Raw genomic sequence first — 26,882 nt, 5'->3', positions numbered from 1 at the left:
TTGCACACACAATTTACACTTTGAATTTAGCTGTGTTTTTATGCACAAAATTTTGAAACTAAAAACAAAATTTTCATTTGTCAGAAAAAATAAAGAAAAAACGGCCTAATGTCAAAAACCCCTATCGAAATAAAAACTGGCTTGTTTGTTTTTAATGAACTACGTTGTATTTTTCTTGTATTTCGTTAGTTTTTTTAAATATAGTTCACAAATTTTTACCAGTACTGAAACCTTATTGGCTCCCTCGACAAAAAATCTTATTTACAACATGGACGTCCCAAATGTCGACCATTTTGAACATCCACGTCGATGGCTCTACGCTACCGACTGTCCTACACCCCAAAATCTTGGGTGTGACGTTTGATCAGGATCTACATTTTGGTGAGCACGCAGCCGCAATTGTTCCGAGAATTCAGAGCCGTAACAAAATCCTCAAATCCCTTGCTGGCAGTACCTGGGGAAAAGATAAAGAAACGCTCATGACTACATACAAAGCAATTAGCCAGCCGATTACGTGCTACGCGTCACCCATATGGTCGCCAAGCCTAAAAATTACCCACTGGAAGAAGCTACAGGCCTGCCAAAATACTGCTCTCAGAATTGCAACGGGCTGTCTTCTTATGTCCCCAGAACACCATCTACATAATGAGGCGAGAATACTCCCCATCAGGGAAAGAAACGAGATGCTGACCAAACAGTTCCTGTTGAATACCCAGAAACCTGGGCATCCCAACAGACATCTGATTGACGAGCCAGCACCGCCTAGGGGCTTAAGGAGTCATCTCCGTAAGCATTTTGAGGAAATACGGCATCTGAGAACACAGCCGTATGAAGCGAAAAAACACAAGCAGGTCCTTGGTGTACTCCACATACAGGCGTCGGACCTTTATGCCGGGAATTGCCCGGTGAACCCAGTACTCAAAGTAAAGTATCCAAAACTTGCGGAAGAGGAACGCATACTCCCCAGGGAAACGCGTGTCACTCTGGCTCAACTTCGTTCTGGATACTGTAACAGGTTAAACTCTTACATATCCAGAATCAACCCCGACATACAAAATGTATGCCCCGCTTGCAATGTGTCCCCACATGACACCAACCATCTCTTTAATTGTAATGTGGAACCAACGCCTCTAACACCCCTTTCCCTATGGTCCACCCCTGTTGAAACAGCAAGTTTCCTTGGACTCCCGTTAGAGGATATTGATGACAGTTTGTGATCGGTCGCGTCTGTTAGGTGGGGCGAAGCACTGCTACAACAACAACAACAACAACAAAAAATCTAAATACATAGAAAATAAAGTAGTGTCATATAGCAGTTTGATTTGTTTGCACTTACAGCACCATTTTATTTGCAGTAGGCTTTCACAGCTACAAAAAGTAAGGCGGATTTACACAGACGCTTTGGTTGTGTTGCATTCATTAATTCATCTGTCGGGCGAAGTATCGAAAAATTTACATAAATGCTTTGGTTGCGTGCCTACGCTTTGACGCCATACGAAAAACAATGAAACGCCGTCGTTATCTTTGCTTTGAAGCGACCAAAGCAATTATATAATTTTGCCCTTATTTGTGTAAACAGACTTAGAAGTGAAAATTTTCCTTGCTACACGTGTGGCGCTTTATATTTTGACTTAATTTAAATAAATTTTGCTTTCCGTATGTTTCCGCATTGTTGCAGGCTACAAATATATTAGTATTCTTATTTCCGCGGAAATATATGCAACTATTTCATCTGTAAATAGTACACAGTTTTTTAAATTAACAATGCAACTCAGCTTGAAGTACTCTTACGTACCAAAAATGCAACTCTAGACCTAAGATTTGCATCAGGTGAGCGAGGCTGTTTGTAGTTTTGACGTTTATCGCAGGCATGCTTAACGGACGAAACGATATCATTTCGTTACGATAATCAACGCTAATAAACGAAACGAAGTCTCTTCGTTTCGTTTATTAACGTTAAAATCGTCAAATGACTTCGTTTCGTTTATTAACGTTGATTATCGTAACGAAATGATATCGTTTCGTTCGTTAAGCATGCCTGGTTTATCGCTTAGTTTACACACTTGATAGGTACACTATGCTAGACACCATTGTTTACTATGTAGTTTGGCAGCTTAAATAGAGGTTATGTTGCGAATAGAGTGGAAGGCAGTGGACTAGGCAGTCGAATGTCATATAATGAAGGAATGGTGTTCAGAGTTTTTTCAAAGTTAAAAAAAAAATGTTAAAAGCTTTAATATAAATAAAACTATTGTTTTAATAACAACAAAAAGGCCTTATATATTCTATATACATAAATTCGTAAGGATTATCTCACTTTAAAAATTGAGTTAAATAATCTAGTTTGTTTTTGAAATTGAGTCGAGAACTGTGCGTGTGAATGTGCGAATTTTCACCGATCAGCTGTTAGTTGCGCTACTTGGTAAAATTTACAATGCTAGACACGGATAGCCACGAATCACCTTGGGATTTGTTATTTGTTATGGATAGTGGCCACGTGTATCGAGCATAGTGTACAAGTACAAGTGTGTTGACTTATCTGTCAAGCATTCTGACAGGCACTCGCTGGATTCGGAATGACAGCGAATTCAAAATGGACACCATTACCGAATGCTCCGAATGATTGAAAAATTGAAAAAGTCCATACGATTGGTAGTCAAAAATGTTGTCGTTGAGACTAAAAATGCGACTCTAGACCTGAGATTTCCATCAGGTGAGCGAGGCTGTTTGTAGTTTTGACGTTTATCGCTTAGTGAACACACTTGGTATAGGTACACTATGGTATCGAGTGCTTAAATAATGTGTTATCGTATATCATGGAAATTTTAAATTAAAAAACAAGATGACATATTTTGGAAGTGTTTTTTCATATATGTTGCTGTTTTTCACATTATCTTATAATATTGATTCAACAATTTCAGTGGTTAAATGCCCAGGAAAAGATGTTAATGAAATAAGACTACAAGCCAAACAATTTGAGGTATCATTTTTGTTTTATCATGTATCTTGGAGTATTGACAGTCAAACAGCACGCCTGGTGTATGAAGAAGTTATTCGACATTACCAAGAGAAGATTTATTTTGGTCTTATTGATTGTTATCATCTCGCATGCAATTGCAGTAAGACCCATCCATTTTCACTTGGTTCTGGATCACCAAACAGATGGCCAACTCTAGTTATAAGTTACGGGCATCGTATTTCTATAAATTACAATGGAGAATGGAACATAAACGCGCTCAATCGTTTCATTGAAGCACTTCATAAGCCTGTGGAGAGATTGCATACAAGGGATGAATTGAAAGTGTTGTCCATGCAAAGAGATGCTGTTGTATTAGGAGTTTTCGAAAATGCGACACAGTCGGAATATAGAATATTTGTAAATGCAGCTTTAAAATGGCTGGAAACTGATCCGGAATACAGTTTTCGATTCGCGAATGCAATTGGAACATCAACTGTAAATGTTTTGGGTAAGACGAATAATACGATCCTGTCATTGCCACAACTATTGCTAATTACAAGTAAAGGTATTGATATAATGCGAAATGAATGGAATGTGAGTAATATTTTATTATGGCTTCAAAGCGAATTTATGAGAACCTTCAGTATTTTGTTTGGTTATAATTCACCACAAAGTTTAGCTGTGCACTTACATTTATCACCAGTATTGGTTGTTATTGCAAATGATTATTTTTATGAGTACATGAGCAATCTAACTAATCCCGGAAATACCTACAGCAAAAGTACCCCAAATATATGGAAATGGGAAAAGGTCGAACAACAGGAGCTGGAGCATGTGAAATATACATTGAAGGAAAAGCAATTATCAAGACAATTTCATTGCTATTCGAAAGAATATCTGAATGTTTTCAATTTGCGGTACTACTATGCATTAAACAGACACCTCTCACGTCAACTGTGCAAAATAAGCCTTAGTTGTGCGAATAATGAAACAGAGTTAGAGTGGATGAAAAAAAATGTACATACAACGTGCTCGAAGAAAGCTGAAATCAGTTCGCCAGCCAGTAAAATTTCAGCAGCTAAATATTTGAAAAAGTTTGTCGAATCTAATTGGCGGGGCTACAACTCTGAACAGAATCAATCATTAGCTGTCGTTATTTTGGATAGCGCAAAACATTTCGATTTCCTACAAAATTTAGGAATTCCGGATGTTGAGATGAACAATTCTGTTACAATGATTATCGCTGATCGTTTGAAAGAAAGCAATTTTCTATTCCAGGGTATGTTCTCACGTGATAGACTGGAAGACTTTGTTCAAAACTACTATAATAATGCTTTGTTGGCATATAAAATCAGCAGCAAATCGGAACTTACTTATTCTTTACCTCAGAGCAAGGTGTTTCTTGAAAATGTAAAGAGCGAAATATTCCTAGAAAAGATTAAGCAAATCAACTCGACAACAATAGTGTTACTGTATTCTCCACAATGCACATTCTCAGCTCTTGCATCACAGGCGCTTATACAATTGTCAACTATTTTGGATGACACGTCTGGAATACAAATTATTCGGTTAAATACGTTAACTAATGAATTGCCATGGGAATTCAAAATGGCAAAAACTCCCACATTGTTGGTATTTCCACGTGAAAGCGCAGGTGATTCACGTAAATTTCCAATGCATGAAAAATTGGACGTGCGTAACATTTTAAAATTTATTTTAGCTCAGATGGAGCCGGTAGATAAATTAAATACTCTTTTGGGCGTTTGTAAGCGACGCAAGTTGTATTCGCATGGAATGCGAAAATGCTTACAGTACGTCAGAACATTAGCTGACAAATATATAGCGGATAACAGGAAATTACAGAGGCTGTTTGAAAAGAATGCCGTGCATGAAAATTTTATTGATTTGAATGATATAAGCATGGAATTAAAGACAATATTTCCTTTCTACTAAAAAAAAAAAAAAACAAAAGATTTCTGTTGAACCCAGACTATTTTTGATACAAAATAATTGAACAAAATGTTCCTTGTAATTTAATATTATTAAAAATGTATATATACGCGGAATATAATAAATAAACTAAATGTTCATTACAAAACGTAATTTATAATACAAACCGCCCGCCCCGCCCCCAACCCTTTCCACACACTTCTTTTTTATTTGAAGCTATAACTTATTCATACAATGTTTTCCTCTACGGTTCGCATTGCTGACTCTACTCCAACTATGTAAAATGAAAACTTAAAATGCAAAAACTTGAAACTACTGCGTAGTCAATGCAATAGTCGCTGTTTTTTCACAAAAAATTACTGCATTGAAAAATTAGATATTCGATTTCCTATTGCTATGGCTATTTTGCCAAAGGTTATGCTCACCTTCGACCTCCCACTAAAGCAAATACAAATTTTAGTAACGAAATTAGCTTGGCATGTTCAGTGTATTGAATATATATACAGCTAAGTCAAAAATATGAAATTATGAAGTTATGCCATTTACCGGGATACCCAATTCAATACCTATCAATTAAATTTTGTTGCAATATTGAAAACAGTAAAGCATAATTTTGTGACGATGTCAAGTAATTGCATTTCTAGTGTCCGGGGCAAATTGGTGGAATTCGTGAATGCATTTTAGATGCACCACTGACGAAAAGATATTCACTTTTGCCGCATATTACTCAACATAAAAAAAAACATAAAATGTTTGTAAATTAGAGCATTGCCTGCCTTGCTAGCGATTTGAAAATAATTAGAAACAAAAACTTAATACTGGCATAGAATTTGATTTGAGTTTTTTTCAGCTGTTATCGAAATAATTTAAATAAAAATATTCAATTCACATATTTCACCTTTGCATTCCGATGTTTCATTAGAAGCGCCTGGTTGAAATCAGAAAATAAATGAACCTTTAAAAGAAAAAGCGTAATTTATTCTGTCAATATTGATGGAAATCGATCGTATAACGTTATGTTTCAGATAATATGAGCCATGTCATCATCCACAAAGGGCACTTCTGATAAATTAAATATTATTGATAGAAAAACATTTGAAAGTATTCAACATAATCAAAACAATACTGCAAGTGAGTCATTTCGCAAAGTTCATAATCCAAAATTTCGAAAAAAGAATGCTGTAAACGGTGAAAGTGGAGGAGCGGTTTTTAACTTAATGCAGTTTCTTACAAAAACTCCTAAACAAAAACAAAAAGAAAGGAAACGTCAAAGGTACACTGTCTGCATACTTGGTCATCATGCCGCTAAACCATTTAAAAAATGTGGAAAGACAAGAGAAGGAGGAAAACGAAAAAAGTTATCACATCTAAAAAAATCGATCGTGCGATGCAGGGAACTGAAAAAACAACAGCCAAGCCGGATTGTCGAGGAAAACGAGGAACTTCTTAAGGAAACTGTAGATGATATTTCGAATTTGTCGCTTGATTTAAAAAAAGAAACGAAGGAGCATGCAGCACAAAAAGAAGAAGAGAAGACTGAAAATGATCGACAAGTCTCCCAAATCGTTCATTCCAGGCGTTTTCGGAGGTAAGTTGAAAAACAAGGCATTATCATAAATGCCCTATCCTTCTTGGCTTTCAACAATCAAGCTTTTTACGGTATCCGTTGGATGCCTTTCGAGGGGAGAGCGGATCAGTTCGATACAGATACGGATTTGAATTTTAAAATTGCATAAAGTATACAATATATTTTTTAAATTTAAAGAAAATATCTTAACTATCTTTTAATACCTTGGAAATGAAATGGGATATAAAGTTTATCACGAAAAAATTTGTCAAAATTGTTAGTCATCAAAGGAGAAGACATAGACCTTTTATACCGAATTGCTCGTCTGTCTGTTTGAAAGCAAACGAGTTCCTCAATTTTTGAGAGATCGTGACGAAATTTTGTCAGTGAGTATATTTTGGTGTCGGATTAGACATTTATCGGAATGTTCTGGATTGGAACTTTAGCATATATCCCCTATATGACCGATTCTTCAGGAAAGAGGTTTTTTGTAATATATTCCTCAATTTAGTTAGTTAATTGAAATTCCACCAAATGCTTTCGTAATGGCACATAAAATCGTAGAGATCGGTCGTATATACAGCACATATCCCATACAACCGATTGTTCGAATAAGAATATTTTCGTAATTTCTTCCCCATTTTAATAGGTAGAAGCTTAAACTTCACAAAATGCTTACGTATAGGGCACACATTGTTGTCTGACAAAATTGTATAGATCGGTTGTATATATAGCATATGTCCCATATAACCAATTGTTAAGGTAAGATATATTTCGTAATTTCTACACCATGTGAACAGCTATAAACTTCAAATTTCAGCAAACGATTACGTATATAGTATATATTATTGTCTGAAAAAAATCGGGTATATAGAGCATATACTTCATACAAACAGATAAGGAGCTTTACGTAATTTCAGCCCCATTTTAACATCTAGAAGCTTAAAATTCCATCATATACTTACGTATACGTCATATATTGTTCAGATAAGCGATTCATGGTCATAGCTACCCCATGCAAACCCCAACAAACGTGAAACATTGGAATGTTATATTAAGTTTGTCACCAACCTCAAATTGTAAGCCATTAAAGGAGAAGTAAGTATAATGAAATGATCAGCACGAGGAGCTGAATTGCTTTAGCCATGTCCGTCTGTCTGTTTGAACACAAACAGATATTTTGATAAAATTTGGTGAGTGGGTAAATTTTCGTTTAAATATTTGTCGGAACCCCTTGGAACGGACCACAATAGCTTTTTCAGATTTTTTTTTCATTTTTTCCTCAATTTATCAGGTTGAAGCTTCGAATTTCACCAAATGCTTACGTATATAGCATAGATTGTTGTCTGAGAAATCATAGGGATCTGTAGTATATACGGTTACATACCCAATATAAATCGTAATTTCTACCCCATTTTAACGCCTAGAAGCTTCAAATTCTATTAAATACTTACGTATACGTCATATATTGTTCAGAGATCATGGTCATAACAAGGTATATCATGCAGACTACAAGAAACGTGAAGCTTTGTATCATCGCACAGAGCACATATCTATTATTTGCTTTATATTTACCGAAAATGTCGCTTAAGTATATATCTATATCTGTTTAATACACATATATTATTTATCTTATACAGCCGATTATTCGGATATTACAAATGGAATAAGATCATTGCGCAGCTCCATTCATGAATTGTATGAAGTCCCCTTACTTGTTCTTTATTATTTCTAAACCCACATTCCCTATTTTATCTCGAACCGACCGGCAGTCTCCCCCGCATCTTGTATATCGTAAAAGGCAAATATAACAACGGCCACAAACTTTTTCAAATTTGATACCCCCATGACACTAACGATGCAAAAAAAAATTAAATATCTTAGAGCTTGTGAATTTTTCTAGTTATTGTGACAATTGCACGACTCCTCTGTTATCTCAACTCACGGAACAACTACTTCGGGAATTGGATCGCTTTCAAAAACGAGCCTTAGAACAAAACCCAATAAAAGCTCATGCACACAGGCGTTTCGTTGTAGGATTTCGGGAAGCTAAAAGTATGGTGCTTGTAAAAAAGGTAAAAATGTGCATAATTGCACCAGATTGCGAAGTATGCGAGGGTAAAGGTAAATTCATGCTTTAACCAAAGGCTATATGAAGATTAAGCTTTATTAACTTTGTTTCCAGATGGATTAGATGCTAAGATAAGCTACATCAAAAGTCAGTGCCAGCAGCAAAGTGTACCATATCTTTTTTCGTTACGACGACGTCAATTGGCATATGCCTTGTTTAAAAAGGCTCCAGTCGGTTGTGTTGCTATACTTGACTTTGATGGAGCACGCGAAATATATTCGAAACTAATAGAATCATTGCAGGAAGCGAGAAAAACATATGAAGAACTAACCAAAAAAGGATAACAAAGAAAAATTACGCTTTCATTTAAAATAAAATATGAATATACGCACACATATATTTTTATTTGAAAACATCAATTCCTAAATGTTAAATTATTAACGCTATTCCTTTATAAATTTAGTACCAATTTAAGGTTATAAAACAATAACACAAAATTTCTATAAAATTTGAATAAAAAGCAATAATGATAGACAAACCTGTCCCATATATATTGTTTTGTTTAAATCATAGTGTTGATCCAAAATCTATTGTACAATAAGTAATGAAGTTACATATATTTGCAATAAAATTAATCGGTACAAAATATTTAAGATTTTTCATCCCGCGAAGGTTGGTGAATGATTTTAGTTTTAGTTCCTTTTACGACGTTCCTCACGACGTTTGCGTTCCTCCTGTAAAATTGTTTAATTATTGTAAGGACGTTTCGTTAATAGAAATATTTGTATTTTAATTTGTTCTTAATTCGTAAAATGTGTTTGAATACCGTTGGGTGCCGCATTATCATTTTATTCAGTTTAATTCAGTATTTGACGTCTTTGGATTTGAATGCACCCCATTTAATAGAAAATACAGTAACAAACTCGACCGTGCATCAATTTAATGAGATCAAATGGTGCTTTAGCTGCAAATCATTATGTTTAAAGTAATAAAAATTCCGTTTGAGCAAACAAAAAACCAAAAACACATTGCACATCATTAATATCCCGAAAAAACATGATAATTTCAATTAAATTTTTCATTACTTTCTTATTTATGGGCATATCGTCCCCCTGTTGGCGATTTTCATCTTAAGCGACATAAACCCTGTTTAGTGAAAATATAGCACAGGATTCAAATGTAAATTACTTTAATTTTATTTTTTGTTAACTTCATAGCGTTTTATTGAACAGTTATGATTTGACCATATTAACAAAAAAATAATAAGAAAATGCGGATAATGTAATGATAATTTCGCAATCAGGGAACGACATAAAGGTATGTGTAACATTTAGGGGTTATATAAAACAAAATCATTAGCGTTTGATTTCATTTATAAAATATTTAATAAAATATAACATTATCAAAAGCCAAATCCTATACAAGCATCTATTTAAAAATATCAACAAACACCCACGCTGCTTCTACAAACACATTTATCATAAATAAGTGCATTGAAATATTTACCTTTTGCGTTAGAATAATTAATAAACGCCTGAACATGCTTAAAACGTCAAAGAACAAATCCAATGCATGCTGCACTACGTCACGATTGCCTGCGCGACATTTCTCCACAATGTTCTGGGTATCAAACACCACGAAGGCAGCCATTACAAACACACCGATATAGAGTTGGGCCTAAATTAAAAACACATTATTAATTTTATTTCAGAATTTCGATTGCTGCTATCCGTAAGAAAATACTCTCACGTCTGGCATGATATTTTTAAAGATTTTTAAATAAGATGTCAATTTTATTTCAATATTAATTTTAACTAATTTTTATTTTTGATTTGATTTATGTATTAATTAAAATTTAACTTAATTAATTTGATTGTTTATTATTTAAGTTTTTACTTTAAATTTTGTTTTTTACGCTTATGTTTTCTTTCCTTGTTATATGTATTTTATCTTATATCCAGTAGTAGACCGCTTTGTGTCTGTGTTGACTTTAACAAACAAATAAATAAATAAATAAATAAATATCGCGATTTATGACGAGAAGCATGAATGGTTAAATTTTGAGCTAATAGGTTATTGTTGTATTAACGATAAAGACACTCCCCGAAGGTTTCGTAGCTATGTATTGCGGTTATCAACCCCTTTGAGCTAGTAGGTCGACTTGAGTAACGTGAAATCACAATAAGGCTATGAAATAATCGTTGCACATGGGTGGCCCCAACGTTGGGGACATTCCATACCGGCGCACTCTTTCGAATATAAAAACTATATAACTATACCGCCATTTTAAAATGTTGTATTAGTTGATTTATAAAGAAATCTACATAGATTGTAATGGCAAATGTAACATAAAACAAAACAAACATTAACACATTTAACAATAAACAATTTCATGTTCATCAAAAAGCGTAGGAGAAAAAAAAACTTGTGTTTTGATTTGAAATCATCGGCCGTGACTGATTTTCAAACATTCATGTTTCTGAAGAGCTTTAGCTACAAAAGTTGTAGGGACTATGTCTGATACGTAAGTGCATATCGTTAGCATAATTCACAAAAGCCCTAGCCAAATTTTCGAAACTGTCTTTTCGGTGATTTTGATGTTATATTAAAACACACCCTCATTAAAAATTTTACACCCATTACTGCATGTAGTGAATGTGGAAAAAGTTTATTGCTTCTCCTGTAAAATTTTTAATTTGTCGGTTCGGGTCTTTTCGAATTATGTTAACAATGTGTTTGTATGTATGTATTGTACTTACCACCTGAACAAAATATGATTGGAAAAACATATTGAAAAGGCTTAGTATTGCCATGGTGTTTATGACACTGATTAAAAGTCCACCCAAAAATAGATATTTTCCACGTTCTGCTAATAATGCACCAATTGAGAGGGATACAAATGTAACGACAGTGCCTGTGAGTGCAGTAATTATAATCGAAGGATTTATGCTTATAATATATTGCATTAACGGTCCCAATGATTGACCGGAACAAAACCCGAATGCCAATAACATGTTAAGGCGAGTATAGTAGTTTTTTCCATTATCTCTATAAAAATGTAGACCCAGTACCAGGCCCAAGGAGGCGAGTGCTGCTAACAATCCCAGGTTTATAATACCCCATAATTGAAGCATTGCGCCTACGGCAGTACTGGCTGTTGCCGCTCCTAGAACCATATATACCTTGGCCAAATGGGTGCGCACGTACGGCTCACTACACAAAAATAAAGAATATATTATTTTTTATATTCATATCAATATTTCTAAATGGACCGAACCTACACTCATACATATATGTAATACTCCTTTATTGCTATAACCCTGCCATCATTTTCTATCGCGCAAGTCACAATACTGAATAAATGATCTCCGAATTTTATCAGCTTTCGGTAAGAACTGTTCTCCCAAAGCGAAATGACATTTAGATAAGAAAGCGACAGCATTTAGACGAAAAGTGTCGCGGAAGATAGTATTTTTGTATCACAAAAACAACTAATTTGAGACTATTTTGGGAAGTTTAAATTAGCTTAGACGAAAAAAAAAAAAGAAAACATTTCGGTAGCAGTGGATTGAAACATAGAAAGCCATTTGTGAGGCAAAGAGGTACCTCCTGCAATGTCTTGCCAAAGCTGGGTTAAGAAGAAGCGCCTCTGGGAAGTGAAGTAATCAAAAAAATTCGAATAAATTCGTGCCCCATAAATAAAAGTGCGAAAGTATGTTGGGTTTTGGTCAACTTTTTTAATAGCTATGTTTTTTTTACATCTATATATGTACATATGCACTAGTGGTGGGATTATTTTCGAATTATATTCGAATAAACGTTATTCGAATAAACGAATAAATTTATTCGTTTCAAATAATCCGAATAATATTTATTCGGATTTTTTATTCGTTTATTCGGATAGTACTATCCGGATACTTCGAATATTAAAATAAAAGACATTGCGTTTATGTTACGCTCATCGCTTGTGCAGATGAGCATGCACATATATTTATACGTACATATATTTATGTGTGTATAGATGCATATATGCATATATTTTTGTTTGTTTGGGGTTGCTTTGTTAATATTCATTTATTTAGTTACATATATTTACGTAACCAAAGTTTTGCTTGAGGCTTAAGCTAGAAATAGTTATCGGGGTCGTTTACAACTGTACTGATTATAGACTTTGTTTATTAGTAAACAGGTGTGGAAATGGTAATATGGTAGGGATTTTTGTTTCCCATATACATACATATATATGTTTTGATATCTTTTGGTTTGTATAAACATCAAATTGGTCACCATTAAAAAAATAAGTTTACATGTCATTGTCAACATTTTTTGCGAAGTCTGATGGATCAAAAGTTATTTAAATTAGATTCAAAGGAATCTGCAAGAATACAACATGTACATATGTTAGAATATGCTTATATGCACATTTGGGTATTTATATTACAGCGTTTAACGCGTTCAAGGACAATCAATTTTTGAAACTAGTCACTAATTCCACTAGAATTTTGTTACGTTTAAAATGGATTGCTTCAAACTTTATTTTAGGAAATTTTTTTCCAAAGTTTTCATTAAGTTAACATTGACCTTAAATAACTGTTGATTCATCAGACTTCGCAAAAAATGTTGACAATGACATGTAAAAATATTTTTCTTAATGGTGACCAATTAGATGTTTATACAAACCAAAAGATATGAAAAGTAAAATTTTCCATACAACTTACATGCATACATATGTATGTATATGGGAAACAAAAATCCCTACCATATTACCATTTCCACACCTGTTTACTAATAAACAAAGTTCTATGATCAGTACAGTTGTAAACGACCCCGATAACTATTTCTAGCTTAAGCCTCAAGCACAACTTTGGTTACGTAAATATATGTAACTAAATAAATGAATATTAACAAAGCAACCCCAAACAAACAAAAATATATGCATATATGCATCTATACACACATAAATATATGTGCATGCTCATCTGCACAAGCGATGAGCGTAACATAAACATCTTTTATTTTACTATTCGAAATATCCGGATTGTGCGCACTATCCGGATAGTACTATCCGAATAAAAAATTCGAATAAATATTATTCGGATTACGAATACCTGGCGAATAAAAGAGTTTATTATTCGAATAATTTTTATTCGGATAGTCCCACCCCTAATATGCACTTAAACTTTATATGGACTGACCAGTGCATAACTATCTACTTTTCTGAAATTGCTGCGCAGAAATCAGATGCAACTTAAATGTATGTCTATGTTTTACCTCTACAAATAGTGTAGCTAGTTATTTAACTACTGCCACTAGATGGCTCTCCTAAACGTTATCTAACCCTTCAAAAAACGCGAGTACGCCATAAATAATGTAAGGAATACTCCTTTGGGAGTATAAGAGTGTTCCAAAACTAATCTGCATTCATACAAAAAATGTGCTCTCATTAACATTGCGATGTCCTAGGAGAGGAGTAGGTGATCCAACTCCCGCTTTGTTTGTGAGTATTCCATAGAGTACATACGTGAAAGTACTTTCCAAAGTACTTTCACTGTAGTACTCCATGGAGCACCCACAGAGGATCATATGCCAAAGTACTAAAGAGGAATTGTGTCGGAAAGAATTATTGGAGTGAATTTAATTTAAAATGAAAGTAAATGAAGAGGCGCAATACAACTTTTATATTTTTTACTACAAATATTCTTGCTATTTAGCATTTGCGTGAATAAAAAGACTAATATTTCTCTATACTATAGTATGTATATATAAAACCAGTGCGCGGTTGTATTTTATCAGAGTTGCCATAGTAAAATTTTATTATCAGTTATTTGTATGCAATATTTTACTTTTGGCAACTCTGTTCGATCGTCATCGTGTCGTGATCACGGTCGTTAAAAAACGAGCAATGATCGGCTGATGGTGGTCCGCAAACGCATTGCAAAGGAGTATTGTTAGAGTACTCCAACGTGAAGAAAATGGAACACGTAATCCAAGAATTGTTGCAGGGAAGTGATGATTTTACCCGGAAATATAGATGTATACACATGTAAAAAAAGGCTTATATTTGCAAAAAGTCTCTGTTTGGGCAATTGAAAACAATAAAGTTTTTATTCAAGCTCAGGCATTTAATTGAAAAATGAGTTCAGAAAAATTATTTATATTTTTTCTGGAAAAAATGTTATTTCACAATATATTTAGCAAATAACGCAAATTAAAATGCACTACTGGGCTAATGTACTGATCTCTGTTTGTTTATTGCGCAAAATTTTTTTATTTAAACAGGGACCAAATAGAATAATAAAACAGTATTTGCAAGGCGGCCACCGTGCTGGGATGGTAGCGTGCTCCGCCTACCACACCGTATTCCCTGGGTTCAAACCCCGGGCAAAGCAAGATCAAAATTTTAGAAATACGATTTTTCAATTAGAAGAAAATTTTTCTAAGCGGGGTCGCCCCTCGGCAGTGTTTGGCAAGCGCTCCGGGTGTATTTCTGCCATGAAAAGCTCTCAGTGAAAACTCGTCTGCCTTGCAGATGTCGTTCGGAGTCGGCATAAAACATGTAGGTCCCGTCCGGCCAATTTGTAGGGAAAATCAAGAGGAGCACGACGCAAATTGGAAGAGAAGCTCGGCCTTAGATCTCTTCGGAGGTTATCGCGCTTTACCTTTATTTTATTTTTTATTCGCAAGGAAGACGATCGAGTGGCCAGCAATTTTTTTAACGCGCCGTGTCATTTCATTTTGCCTTTTAACTTTGTTTGTTGAATACATGTTTTCAATTTCATTGTATTAATTAAATGTAATCTAAAATCCGTGCGTTTTTATTTTTTGGTTGTTGACATTACCCTCATGTTGCACTCTTAGGTCCACTTGCAGAATGGCAAGTTATTTTTTTAGTTCAGAGATAATTTAAAAAATTTGTCAAAAATTTATGAGTTAGACCCTTCATGTCAGGTTAACTCTGAACTAAGAAGTTAACTTAGAATTCTGCAAATCGGCCTTAATTTCTAACTTCTAAACTAGGTCACCGAGCGTTATGCAAAATGGCTCTATTTGTAGGTAATGAGACCCCCTTTCCTATTAATTAGAAATATTTTGTGAAAGGGACACAAAAACTTACAAATAAGCCACACAGTCAAAACGTATCCAAAACAAAAAATAAAACATCCAAAAAGTTAGTGAATTCATCAAATGAAATATTTATAGGTTATGGATATGGCAAAAAATCAATTGGGTGATATGGTATGTTTATGGCTAGGGCGTTATGGTATGACACTATTGACTAACTACATTGATTTCCATAAAGTTCTTTGGATCAGCTTTTTTATACGGCTATGGATATGTCAACTTTGCTGGGCTTTAAGTGTGAATTAAACTTCCTTCACCCTAACGCCATAGTCGTAACCATACCCATATCCATAACCATCTCCAATGTGATCGATTAATGGTGCCTTAACCTAAAAATCGTGAAAATTTCATAAAAATGAAGAAAACGCTAAAAATTACAAACATATTCCACAAAAAATATGCCTCTTAGTCATAACGTATCCAAAACAATGAATGAAATCTACAAAAAGTTATTAAATTCATCAACTCAAATATTTTGGGTTATGGATATGGCGAGATGGATTGGCTATGGTATGGTTATGGCGTTTGTGAAAGGGACACAAAAACTTACAAATAAGCCACACAGTCAAAACGTATCCAAAACAAAAAATAAAACATACAAAAAGTTAGTGAATTCACCAAATGAAATATTTATAGGTTATGGATATGGCAAAAAATCCATTGGGTCATATGGTATGGTTATGGCTAGGGCGTTATGGTATGGCACCATTGACCAATTACATTGATTTGCATAAGGTTGGTTGAATCAGCTGTTTTATATGGATAAGGATACGTCAACGTTGCCAGGACTTTAACTTCTTGGCGATAGACAATAAAATTATCTCAAAATTGCTGGCAGGGAACAATAAAAACAAGCAATGTAAAGGAAAAGTAAGTTTTTAAAAAGCTTACAGAAATAGATATGAAGCTAACCATGATGAAATTAATATTATTCATGAAACTAATAAAATGCTGATATTCCGTTAACAATGTATGTAATAATTACGAGAGCCATATAAAAAGTAAATTATGAGCGTAAAAGACGTCTGATCAGACTCCTATGTAGGCTCACATGATGTATGACATAAAGCGGGAGTCATTGGTGCCGTATGTCGTATCGCTGTAGTCGTATCCCTAACGTAATCAGCTGTTTATCGTTACGACGGTAAACCAAAAACCAATTGGCTACGATACGGTTACGACCTTAGCGGCACCAATAATCGATTGCATCGATTCCCATAAGGTTGGTCGAATCAGCTGTTATAAGGTTACCGATAAAGCACCAATGTCTGCAGCTTAAAGCGGGAGTCATTGGTGCCATATGTCGTATCGCTGTTGTCGTATCGCTGTTGTCGTATCCCTAACGTAATCAGCTGTTTATCGTTACGACGGTAAACCAAAAACCAATTGGTTGGCTACGATAAGGTTACGACCTTAAGCGCCAAATACACGACACAACATTTCCGCGAACATTCCCGTTATGTCATGTTTCTGCGACCTTTTCTGTCGTGTATGGTGGTGTTTGCCAGTTCGCGAAAATGTTCGCCAAAAATCAAAATATTTTAATTTTTGGCGAACATTTGCGCGAACTGTTCGTGCGTGTATGGCGAAATAGCTCATAATCGTAGTAATTTCTGAACGGAACAGACGTGTGCGGGAAAGTAAAATGGACAATAAAAAATTTCTGAGTGAATTTATTGAAATGTATAAATATTTGCCATCATTGTGGCAAGTAAAAAGCAAAGATTATTGTAATAGAATAAAAAGAATAATGATTATGCGACTTTAATCGAAAAATTAAAAGAAGTAGATCCTGATGCCACAAAGGATACAGTTATAAAAAAAAGTAGTTTGCGGGCGCAATACCGGCGTGAATCAAAAAAAGAGATACGCTTAATTGCCACAGCTAGCAATATTGCTGCAGCACAATTGTTGTCCGTATTCATCGCTGTCTGAAAGCACTGATGACATGATATGAAACTTTTATTCTCTCTCAATTCGTTTCCAGGAATGGGTCTTGAAGTTCATTCGATTGTAAACAAAAGTTCGTTCGTTTCCAAGAATGGGTCTTGAACATCAGATGGCTATAGAGTTGCCTAAACTACCAAAAAAAAAAAACTCCAAGAAATCCGTTCGGTTTCATTATTTTCAAAAAATCAGCAAGTAAGGTGATAAAAACTTATTAAAATTTATAAAAAAAGCAAAGTTTTGTAGAAATATTTTGTGGTAGATAAGTGAAAAAATATGAAATAATATATTTCGATTGCGTTGCTTTGCTTTGTTGCGCTGGCACCGCCATAAGATAACAATGAACGGCTAGCCCCTTTTTCACTTTGATGCGACCAAAATCTTTTTTATACATACATATGTATATCCACATACAATAAAAAACGCAAAAAATTTATAAGAAATTACGAAATTATATCACTTGGTGAAGTATCTGCGTTGTCGTCCGCAAAAGGCTTTTAATTATACATGTTGCGTTAACATATACGTATACCTACAATTTATCTCAGCTGTCAAAAGTGGAATGTTGCAACGCTCCACAAAAACCTGGCCTTTATGCATCCATCTACATCAATGCGAAGACTAAGAAGTTGAATTTTTCTCCAATCGAAAGCTGCTATCAAAATTCGTTTCGTGTGCAGCCCTTCGATGAAAGGTGTTGTCACTGATAAATTTTCCACGGGTGAAAAATAGTTATTTTGTCTTCGGATTTGTAATCCTGACAAAAATTCGAGTTTTTTGATATCCCATTTGACAATCTTGAGTAAGTTTTCAGTGAAAATTATAAATTAAACCTTTACCATGTAAAATACCCCAAAGTTATTCTGAAATGCCCAAATTTGATTTTGAGCATGATGGTATCTATGGCCAATATTATAAAAATGCACATTTTCACGCGCTCTCAGAGAGCGAGAAGTTTCATATCATGTCATCTGTGTCTGAAAGAGAACTAATGTTCGGCCAAAAGTTCGTATGGTGTATGGCCAAAGCTGCGAACAAGATTGCGGAAATGTTCGTGTCGTGTATTTGGCGCTTTAGCGGCACCAATAATCGATTGCATTGATTCTCATAAGGTTGGTCGAATCAGCTGTTAAAAAGGTTACCGATACGGTTACCGATAAAGCACCAATGTCTCCAGGTCAAGGCTCATATCGGATGACCATTGGGAAGGCAAATACACTAATTCCGGGCTCTTATATGAGTGCAAGCGCTTTTTTGACTCCGAATGTTCTATGCACACACATTTTTTCAATCATAAAATTCAGAACTATAATAATAATAATATTCAAAACGAGAAACAATGTAAATTCTGCCCCTAAGCGACGATGTCTCCAACCCTTTCTATACATGCGACTTTCTAAAAAAAGTTACAGGAAGGAGAGCCTTTTGAATTTGTGATGATTGAGCTGCAGGTTCAATTTTTTAATTAATTAATTGATTAATTAAGATGATCAATAATTTTAAATTATAATTAAAGAACAATATGGAACGTGATAAAATTATGATTTTTGCTTGGGCTGTTTCATGGTTCAATTATGGACAGGTTGGCTCATCTCATCAGCTGATTTTATTTATGTCATTGCAGGGTCGAAGGGATTGTCAAAAGGAGATGGCAAACTCAAAATGAAACCAACACATTGGCAACATTTTACTTACACATACAAAAACTGCTAAGTTTTATGTTTCCATTCCATACCATTCGCACCAACACCAATACACAGATTTTGACGATTTGAACAGACATATTTTGTTGCTTTACAGATGAGCCAGCCTGTATATAGTTGAACCATGCTTATACCTATATGACACTTTATTTTGTCTTGGATGCCAAGCTAAAAAAAACTGACGAAACTTTATCGGATACTCAGCTGCCAAACTACAGCTTGCAAAACTTTTAAATTACCTTGTTTTAAAAGTGGGCGGGCCACGCCCAAAATTTTACTAATTTTCTATTCTGCGTCATAAGGTCAACCCACCTACCAATTTTCATCGCTTTATCCGTCTTTGGTAATGAATTATCACACTTTTTCGGTTTTTCGAAATTTTCGATATCGAAAAAGTGGGCGTGGTTATAGTCCGACATCGTTCATTTCAAATAGCGATCTGTCATGAGTTCCCAGGAACTTACATACCAAATTTCATTAAGATACCTCAAAATTTACTCATGTTATCGTGTTTACGGACAGACGGACGGACGGACATGGCTAAATGCATTTCTTTTTTCGCCAAGATCATTTTGATATATATCTATCTCGATTAGTTTATGCCGTTACGGGGTACCGATATGCGAACAAAATTAATATAATCTGTGAGCTCTGCTCAGCTGAGTATAAAAATAATTTCTACCATGAGAAAGCGGAACCACTATTCCCCAACATTTAGTGAGTTTGACATATGTATTTTTGTTTATGTTTTAAATTTTTGATAAGAATTAATAGCCTTTATATTAAATAATATATTTTTAAATTTTTGAGCTGAAGGCCAATTTAAATAAAAACACAACTGTTCGATCGAACATATTTATATGATCCCGAAGATGGCTTTAGAATAAAGCCGAAATATCGACAAGAATAAATTATACAACTATAATACAAAAAGTTGTGTTTTTATTTAAATTGGCCTTCAGCTCAAAAATTTAAAAATGTTTTAAATTTTATTTTTACATTAACATTTTTAACAATAAAAACAATGCAAATAATACGGAAAAATTACATCGGTCTCTAATGGTTCACTTTTTTCACAAGAAAGTTGATTTTAGTTGTGTTTTATGCACAAAATTTTCAAAATAAATACAAATTGGCTTGTTTGTGTTTCATGAACTAGGTTGTATTTTTCTTGTATTTCGTTAGTTTTTTGAAATATAGTTTACACACACCAGTACTGAAACCATATTAGGAGGGAGGGCGAAAAAAATATAAGAGAAAATACAAGAAAAATATAAGAGAAAATACAAGAAAAATACAGAGAAAATAAAGTAGGTATCAAAAACAAACGAGCCAGTTTTTATTTCATTAGGTTTATTGACATTCGGTTTTTTTTTTTCTTCAATTTTTTCGTTTGAAATAAGTAACCCACCAGAGCTCGAAATAACTTTTCCGTGTTATTTGCATTGTTTTTGTTGTAAAAAATGTTAATGAAAAAATATCATTTCAAACAAAACAAAAACATGTCAAATTATTTTATTTTGTGGACAATATTGGTCTCTCTTTCTCCTTTTGGGAATTGTTTTAGTAATTTGAAAGAATTTCAATTGAAAAGCAAAGCAAATAAAACTACTTTTGCATTTGGTATGCGTAATAACTATGACCGAAAAATTGCGTGTCTACACTATTTCACCACACACCACTACTAATTAAAGTAAACCAACTCGATTCCTGAAAAATATTGAAATTGATTAAGTCCAGTTTCTAAAAAGCGAATTATTGCCGTTAACATTAAAAAAAAATAATAATAAATGAAAGACGCCATAACCTTCGGAGATTTTAGGTCGAGCTAATTGTCAACTTTTTGTAATTTAACTTAATTTGGATATTTTGTCAGAAATCGATTTAGAATACTTTAAAAAAGGACCAGTTGGTATGCCTTTTCCTGTCATATATATAAATAACTGACGTGGTCCAATCTAATTCCGACATATGTATATGTAATTCCATTGTCATGCATATGAACGTCTGGTTAAATATATGACGAAATTTTTGCAAAGGTTCAAGAAAATTTCAATTTTGGATCTGTCAAGGAATATTGCAAAAGAAATTGAACATTTTCAAGTGGTTGTTGTAATTTTGATGATTTTGGCGTACCACAAAAAAAAAAATTTGAACTCAATTGTTTGTTTGTTTGTTTGTTGTTGCGATTTTTTACAAGCGCGACCCACACTTATGTTACAATTTTTTGTGGGTAAAACATTACAACCACCACATGAAAATCACCAACTTCAACTGCAAATATCTCCGGACAGAGATACAATTTTTCTTTTCCGCCTTCGGATTATTGTTGTCGAGGTCAATACGCGTCTTTGGGCCACTCCTTAACTAGACTTTTACCAACATTTTTTTTTTATAAGCAAACAATCGGTTCAAATTTGTGCATTGATCAAAATTAGGTGGTGCACTGTCTTGCTAAACATTACAGTAAAGATACTCACTATTTATCGCCCAAACCGTTAAAGAAACCTTGGACTCTTTCTTGGAATGATGTTCCAGTCGCTGTCGCCATTTCAGTGCAGGTGGCGAAAACTATTACGTGTCTTCTACTGGGGATCTGACTAGTTCACCTTCGCGGAACTCTTTTTCCCTTATAAATATAAATTTATTAGTGTTTCGGTCTCGATTCTTCTGAAATGTGTTTTGACAAACAATTCTCCTTTTTTATGAAATTTTTAATCTCAAAGTAATCGCAGAGTATTTTTGTACAATTCGTTGCTTCTAGATGTTTTCGTTTTTCTTTTCAAAGTAAATTTATTGCACTGTAGAGCTGCTCAAGTGCTTATATTATTTTCATAGATTAGATTGATACGAATCTTTTGTTTACGCTCTCATATTTCCGCTCTCACGAGGGATTTATCTTCTAGTTGTTGCTGGCAACAATCACAGATAAATCCCTCGCGCCAGCTGAAGCGGGTGCCAGAACAAAAAATGTGCCAGCCAAAACGAAAAACGTGCCAAAAATTTTGGTAAACTTTAGTTTGACCTACAACTGTAGAATAGCGTTCAAAAATTATGGTAAAAAGGATAAAAATACTTGTATTAGTGTAATTATTATTATTTCGAAGGCGGAGGGTAAATATTATTTCCCATTCAAAAGTTATCACTAAAAACAGGTTTTGTAAATATGAACTCCCGATGCAACCAGTCCATTTCGATCACAGAACCTGGAAGCCAGACATGTAGGATAAGCCCTATCCATTAAATAATGTTAACTATTATAGCATAGGTCCGATTTACTGAAATTTCAAAAGAATATATGGTTTTCACTGCGAGTTAAATGCGTTACAATATTTGACAACTTAATTTAATCGAAATGTTAGTTTTACTTAGATTTGTTTATATTTAACTCTAACTAGTCGTATTATTGTAAAATAACTTTAAGGAAATAAATATTTTACGACTATCATTTTATTAAATGATTGAAACTATAATCGCCGAAATGTGTGTCTAAAATCCCCATATTCAGATCCATTCATTTTTGTTTGGAGTGGCATCATTGACAAATGTTATAAAAAATGTGCATTTTGACAGCGCTCTCTCGAAACAAAGAGTTGCAAATCCATTCATCTATGTTATTTTTCGCTCATTAAGACCGTTCTCTTTCTTACAAGCGGGCGCCCTCAACACTGATTGTTAAGTTCATGGCGGAACGATACAAGGTGGCAGCATGGGGACATACATACAAACATAAATAAAAATCCGATGTACTTTGTTTTTGTAAAATCGATGGACAAATGTCAAATAGCATCTTCCGGTAGCAAGATCTTGAGCCAGATAAATAATTATGCTTGTAAATGCAACAACAACGATTTGAGCCAGATAAATCCAGATAGAACTGGTTCAATTTGTGAGCCAGATAATTTGTTAATTACTTGTCTTTATTTTGGCAACGCTGCCTTTAATAAACCTACTTTTTCAAAAATAGATGTCGCTGCTCAGCCTTCGCCGTATGAGTTAAATGAAAAACAGCGGCGACATCTGCCTATCACATTTCACGTGTGCGAAAATATCACTACATCTGCTTCTCAAGTCTCTCAATGATCCAGAGCATTCCCGTGAGAATTGAGCGTGAGCGGGAGCTGTAAAACTTACTGGATGACGGCAAAAATCGTACTGCGCCGGAGGTTGATGTATCAAATCCAGGGATGCACCTTAACGTTAAGCTAATCGTTTATCAAAAAATTTCCACCGTTTCCGTTGAAACACTTCGAAATATTATCGATAAAGAAATTATCAAGATAAATTGTATCTCGTTTTTAACCGAAACGAAAAGCTTTCGTTAACGTTAAAAACGTTAACAAAAACGTGATACTTTATGTTTGAATTGTGCTGGCAATGCTATAGCCATGGTGAAGCCGTAAGGTGGCAACAACGAAACTCTATGTAATTTGTTTGTGTAATTCGTTGGTGGTAATGTCAAAAATACTCTGAGAAATGTTTGTACTGTCAAAATTCATGAGAAAAGTTGCAATCAGCTTGGCTAATGCTTTCACCTTTAATGACTCCGCCATCAATCAGCTTTGCCAGCATAGTTTGAAATTAATAATCAACATAAACGATTTGATTTCGTTTTGATATGGCAGAAAACGAAACGAAATCATTTCGTTAATTTGACGATCTTAACGTTAATAAACGAAACGCAATGACTTCGTTTCGTTTATTAACGTTGATTATCGTAACGAAATGATATCGTTTCGTTGGTTAAGCATGCCTGATCAAATCAAATAAAAAAAGTTTATAATCAGCTGTTCCATGCTGCCGCCTTGTATCGTTCCGCCATGGTTAAGTTATTTTCAAGGCGAATCCATACTACTGAATTCGCCTTGGTTATTTTCGTATATAAGCTGGAGACATTGGTGCTTTATCGGTAACCTTTTAACAGCTGGTTCGACCAACCTTATGAGAATCAATGCAATCGATTATTGGCGCCGCTAAAGTCGTAACCGTATCGTAGCCAACCAATTGGGTTTTGGTTTACCGTCGTAACGATAAACAGCTGATTACGTTAGGGATACGGATACAGCGATACGACATACGGCACCAATGACTCCAGCTATATGTACACAGCAAACACCACAAATTTGTGAGCAAACACCATTAGTAACGTTCCAATGAAAGCTGATCTGGATACGATAAAAATTTAATGGTTAAAAGGTGGCCGCATCGAACAGCTGATTATAACCTTTTTTTATTTGATTTGATACATCAACTTCCGGCGCAGTACGATTATGACATTTATCCATCGAATTTACAAAAACAAAGTATGTTATGGATACGCATCTACAGTGGAATCAGTAAGGAAGGCGGTCGGCATGATGTGTTGGTGCACAGTGGCTAGTCATTGTCGGCTGGGGCGGGTCCTTGCCAACCTTACTGTTCCTGCGCCATAAGCAGAAAAAAGTTCCTATCATGCCTATCAAAACGAGCAGCTGTCAAATTCAAAAAACCTGGCAGAAGCGCAGAGACCGACTCAAAACGCTTATCAATACAAAATAAAACAACATCCGGCTGAACCGGATGTCACGGACAGACCGTTAACATTCCAAAATTTTAAATTCAAATTCAAAAAAAAACTGACGCAAAAAAATACTACCGAACCGGACATGGCCGGTCACTAACGCTGAAAATCAAATTCAAAAAAAAACCGCTGAAAAACCAAACAATAACAAAAAAGCTGAAAAAATTAAAAATAAAAAGAAAAGGGCCGAATATACATAGGGGGCGCCGCGGGTGGTGTTGCGACGCCCGGTGCTTTATCCCACCCTCAAATAACCATGGCCACCGACGCACCTAAAATTTCGGTGGCCCCTTACCTGTATACCTTAGGTGCCCTCTAAAAGAAAGGAGACCTCAGCATTCCCATTTACAATTTAGATTTATTGACAATTCATACTAATTAATAACTTATGCATTAAATTTTTAGGATTCTATCGAGAATTTCTAAGTTTCACATGTGATGCTAGAGTTTACGTTTATTCCGAATTACAATTACATCGCATACAATTATTCGGATTCAACTCCTTATATGTCTTACAGCCTAATGGTTTCGTATATAGTGTAGAAAATATTTTGAATGTACTAAATATCTTTTGGTTTTTAATTACTAGTGCAATTACATTAAATTCATTTTTATGTATTTCATTTAATTTGGGGAATTCTTCCTCTTCTTCCTTTTTTTTTTTTTTGTGCAAGGGTTCATTCGCGACGTTATTTGAAAATACAAAAAAAAAACGTCTGAAACGAGTTTATTGTTCCGGGTTCAAAAGGACATCGCTCCCCAACCCCTGTTGCATCTAGGTTATAACTCTCGCAGAAAGGCCTATGTCGCTAATGTGTAATGCATTACCCATTTACATGGCTTTCGCAGGTAAGTATAAAAAAATTTATGGTTCCGAGTGACACATTCAAATATGTAAGGTATTATATATATACTAGTGACACTATTCTGTAACTCGACTGGAATAAAATTATCTGCAGAACTCACACTTTCATAATTTTGGTTTTCTATTTCTTGACTGTATTGACCTTTCACAAGCTTTACAGAACAATGGTTCTTATTCGCAAGATTGCAGAACGGGTTTTACATTGCACTTATCCGACGGGTCAACAGAGTTAAGAGCACCAAAGTGTCCGAATGCATATACCGTACGTTCGAATCGAGTTACAGAAAGGGGTCTTTAGATTCATTAAGCGTGCTTGGAATGAATTACAAAAATTTGAAACGATAATCTGTAAGTGACGAATTTTATCACTTCACATAGATACATAATACAATTTCACCGAGTTGGAACGGACTCACCCAGTTTCAAACGTTGTTGTTGTAGTTGGTGTTGGTACTGTTGTTGTTGCTGTTGCTGCTGCTGAACCTGCTGCTGCTGAGTGTGCGTATGTTGCTCAGATGTTGCTGGCTGGCGTTGATGAGGTGTGATTATCGTGCCATTAGGTAGAATGTTATAGGGCAATGCTTGACCATTGGACACCACCCAATATTTGCTCAGCTCGTTTAGATGATGGTTTTGCGTTTGTTGTTGCAATTGTAATTGTTGCAATTGTTGTGTATCATTAATATGTTGCTGTGGTGAATGGCGCTGTGTTTGTTGATATGTCACTCTAGGAGTGGTACGTCTGGCGTCTTGGCATATGACGGTGCCGGGGTCACTGGATATGGTTGGTGCTATTGCAGTTGGTGTGGATGGAAATGACACCGCTAAGCCAACACCACTATTGCTAAGTTGAGGAACCGTGTATATTACGTGGCAATCGTTGGGAATATTCCAACATTCCCGCGCTCCTCGCATACGCGGAGAAGGCAACGCCGATGCCTTCCAATTACTATTTATTAGTATTCACGATGTTCGGGAATTTAGCACGTCCTGAGAGTAGGTTAAAACGGTTTCAACGTGGCCACCGGCTAGCTTACTTCGTTTTTAATTGAATTCACTCATTTCGGAGACAATTTTCGGGTTAAAATGTTAAAATGTAAACTTCCCGTATGTAGCTCCTTAGCCTTTCAAAATTTGG

General features: G+C 34.9%; 3 protein-coding genes across 4 annotated transcripts; 2 read left to right on the top strand and 1 right to left on the bottom strand.

Annotated features, from left to right (window-relative positions):
* Positions 1-2,784: 2,784 nt before the first annotated feature.
* On the top strand, positions 2,785-5,057 carry LOC137253569 (thioredoxin domain-containing protein 11). The gene has a single exon (XM_067790758.1). The coding sequence runs from the start codon at positions 2,843-2,845 to the stop codon at positions 4,910-4,912; it is 2,070 nt and encodes a 689-aa protein (XP_067646859.1). The 5' UTR covers positions 2,785-2,842; the 3' UTR covers positions 4,913-5,057.
* Sbp2 (SECIS-binding protein 2) lies at positions 2,841-9,182 on the top strand. Of its 2 annotated transcripts, none has more exons than XM_067790759.1 (4): positions 2,841-2,980; positions 5,935-6,497; positions 8,380-8,600; positions 8,662-9,182. In XM_067790759.1, exons 2-4 carry the CDS (start codon positions 5,947-5,949, stop codon positions 8,889-8,891), a joined length of 1,002 nt encoding a protein of 333 aa, XP_067646860.1. In that variant the 5' UTR covers positions 2,841-2,980; positions 5,935-5,946; the 3' UTR covers positions 8,892-9,182. The 2 variants fall into 2 exon arrangements, with proteins under 2 accessions (XP_067646860.1, XP_067646861.1); XM_067790760.1 differs by having other exon boundaries at positions 2,863-2,980; positions 5,832-6,497.
* BI-1 (Bax Inhibitor-1) lies at positions 8,933-22,148 on the bottom strand. Its single transcript, XM_067790761.1, has 4 exons — positions 21,800-22,148; positions 11,307-11,760; positions 10,054-10,224; positions 8,933-9,281 (listed from the first exon to the last, which is right to left on the bottom strand). The coding sequence occupies exons 1-4, from the start codon at positions 21,868-21,870 to the stop codon at positions 9,240-9,242; spliced, it is 738 nt and encodes a 245-aa protein (XP_067646862.1). The 5' UTR covers positions 21,871-22,148; the 3' UTR covers positions 8,933-9,239.
* Between the last annotated feature and the right edge of the window lie 4,734 nt (positions 22,149-26,882).

This window comes from Eurosta solidaginis, chromosome 5, assembly GCF_040869045.1.
Source record: "Eurosta solidaginis isolate ZX-2024a chromosome 5, ASM4086904v1, whole genome shotgun sequence".
NCBI classification, from domain to species: Eukaryota; Metazoa; Arthropoda; class Insecta; order Diptera; family Tephritidae; genus Eurosta; species Eurosta solidaginis.
The sequence above is the reverse complement of the archived record's forward strand: the minus strand, read 5'-3'. Positions and strand labels throughout refer to the sequence as shown.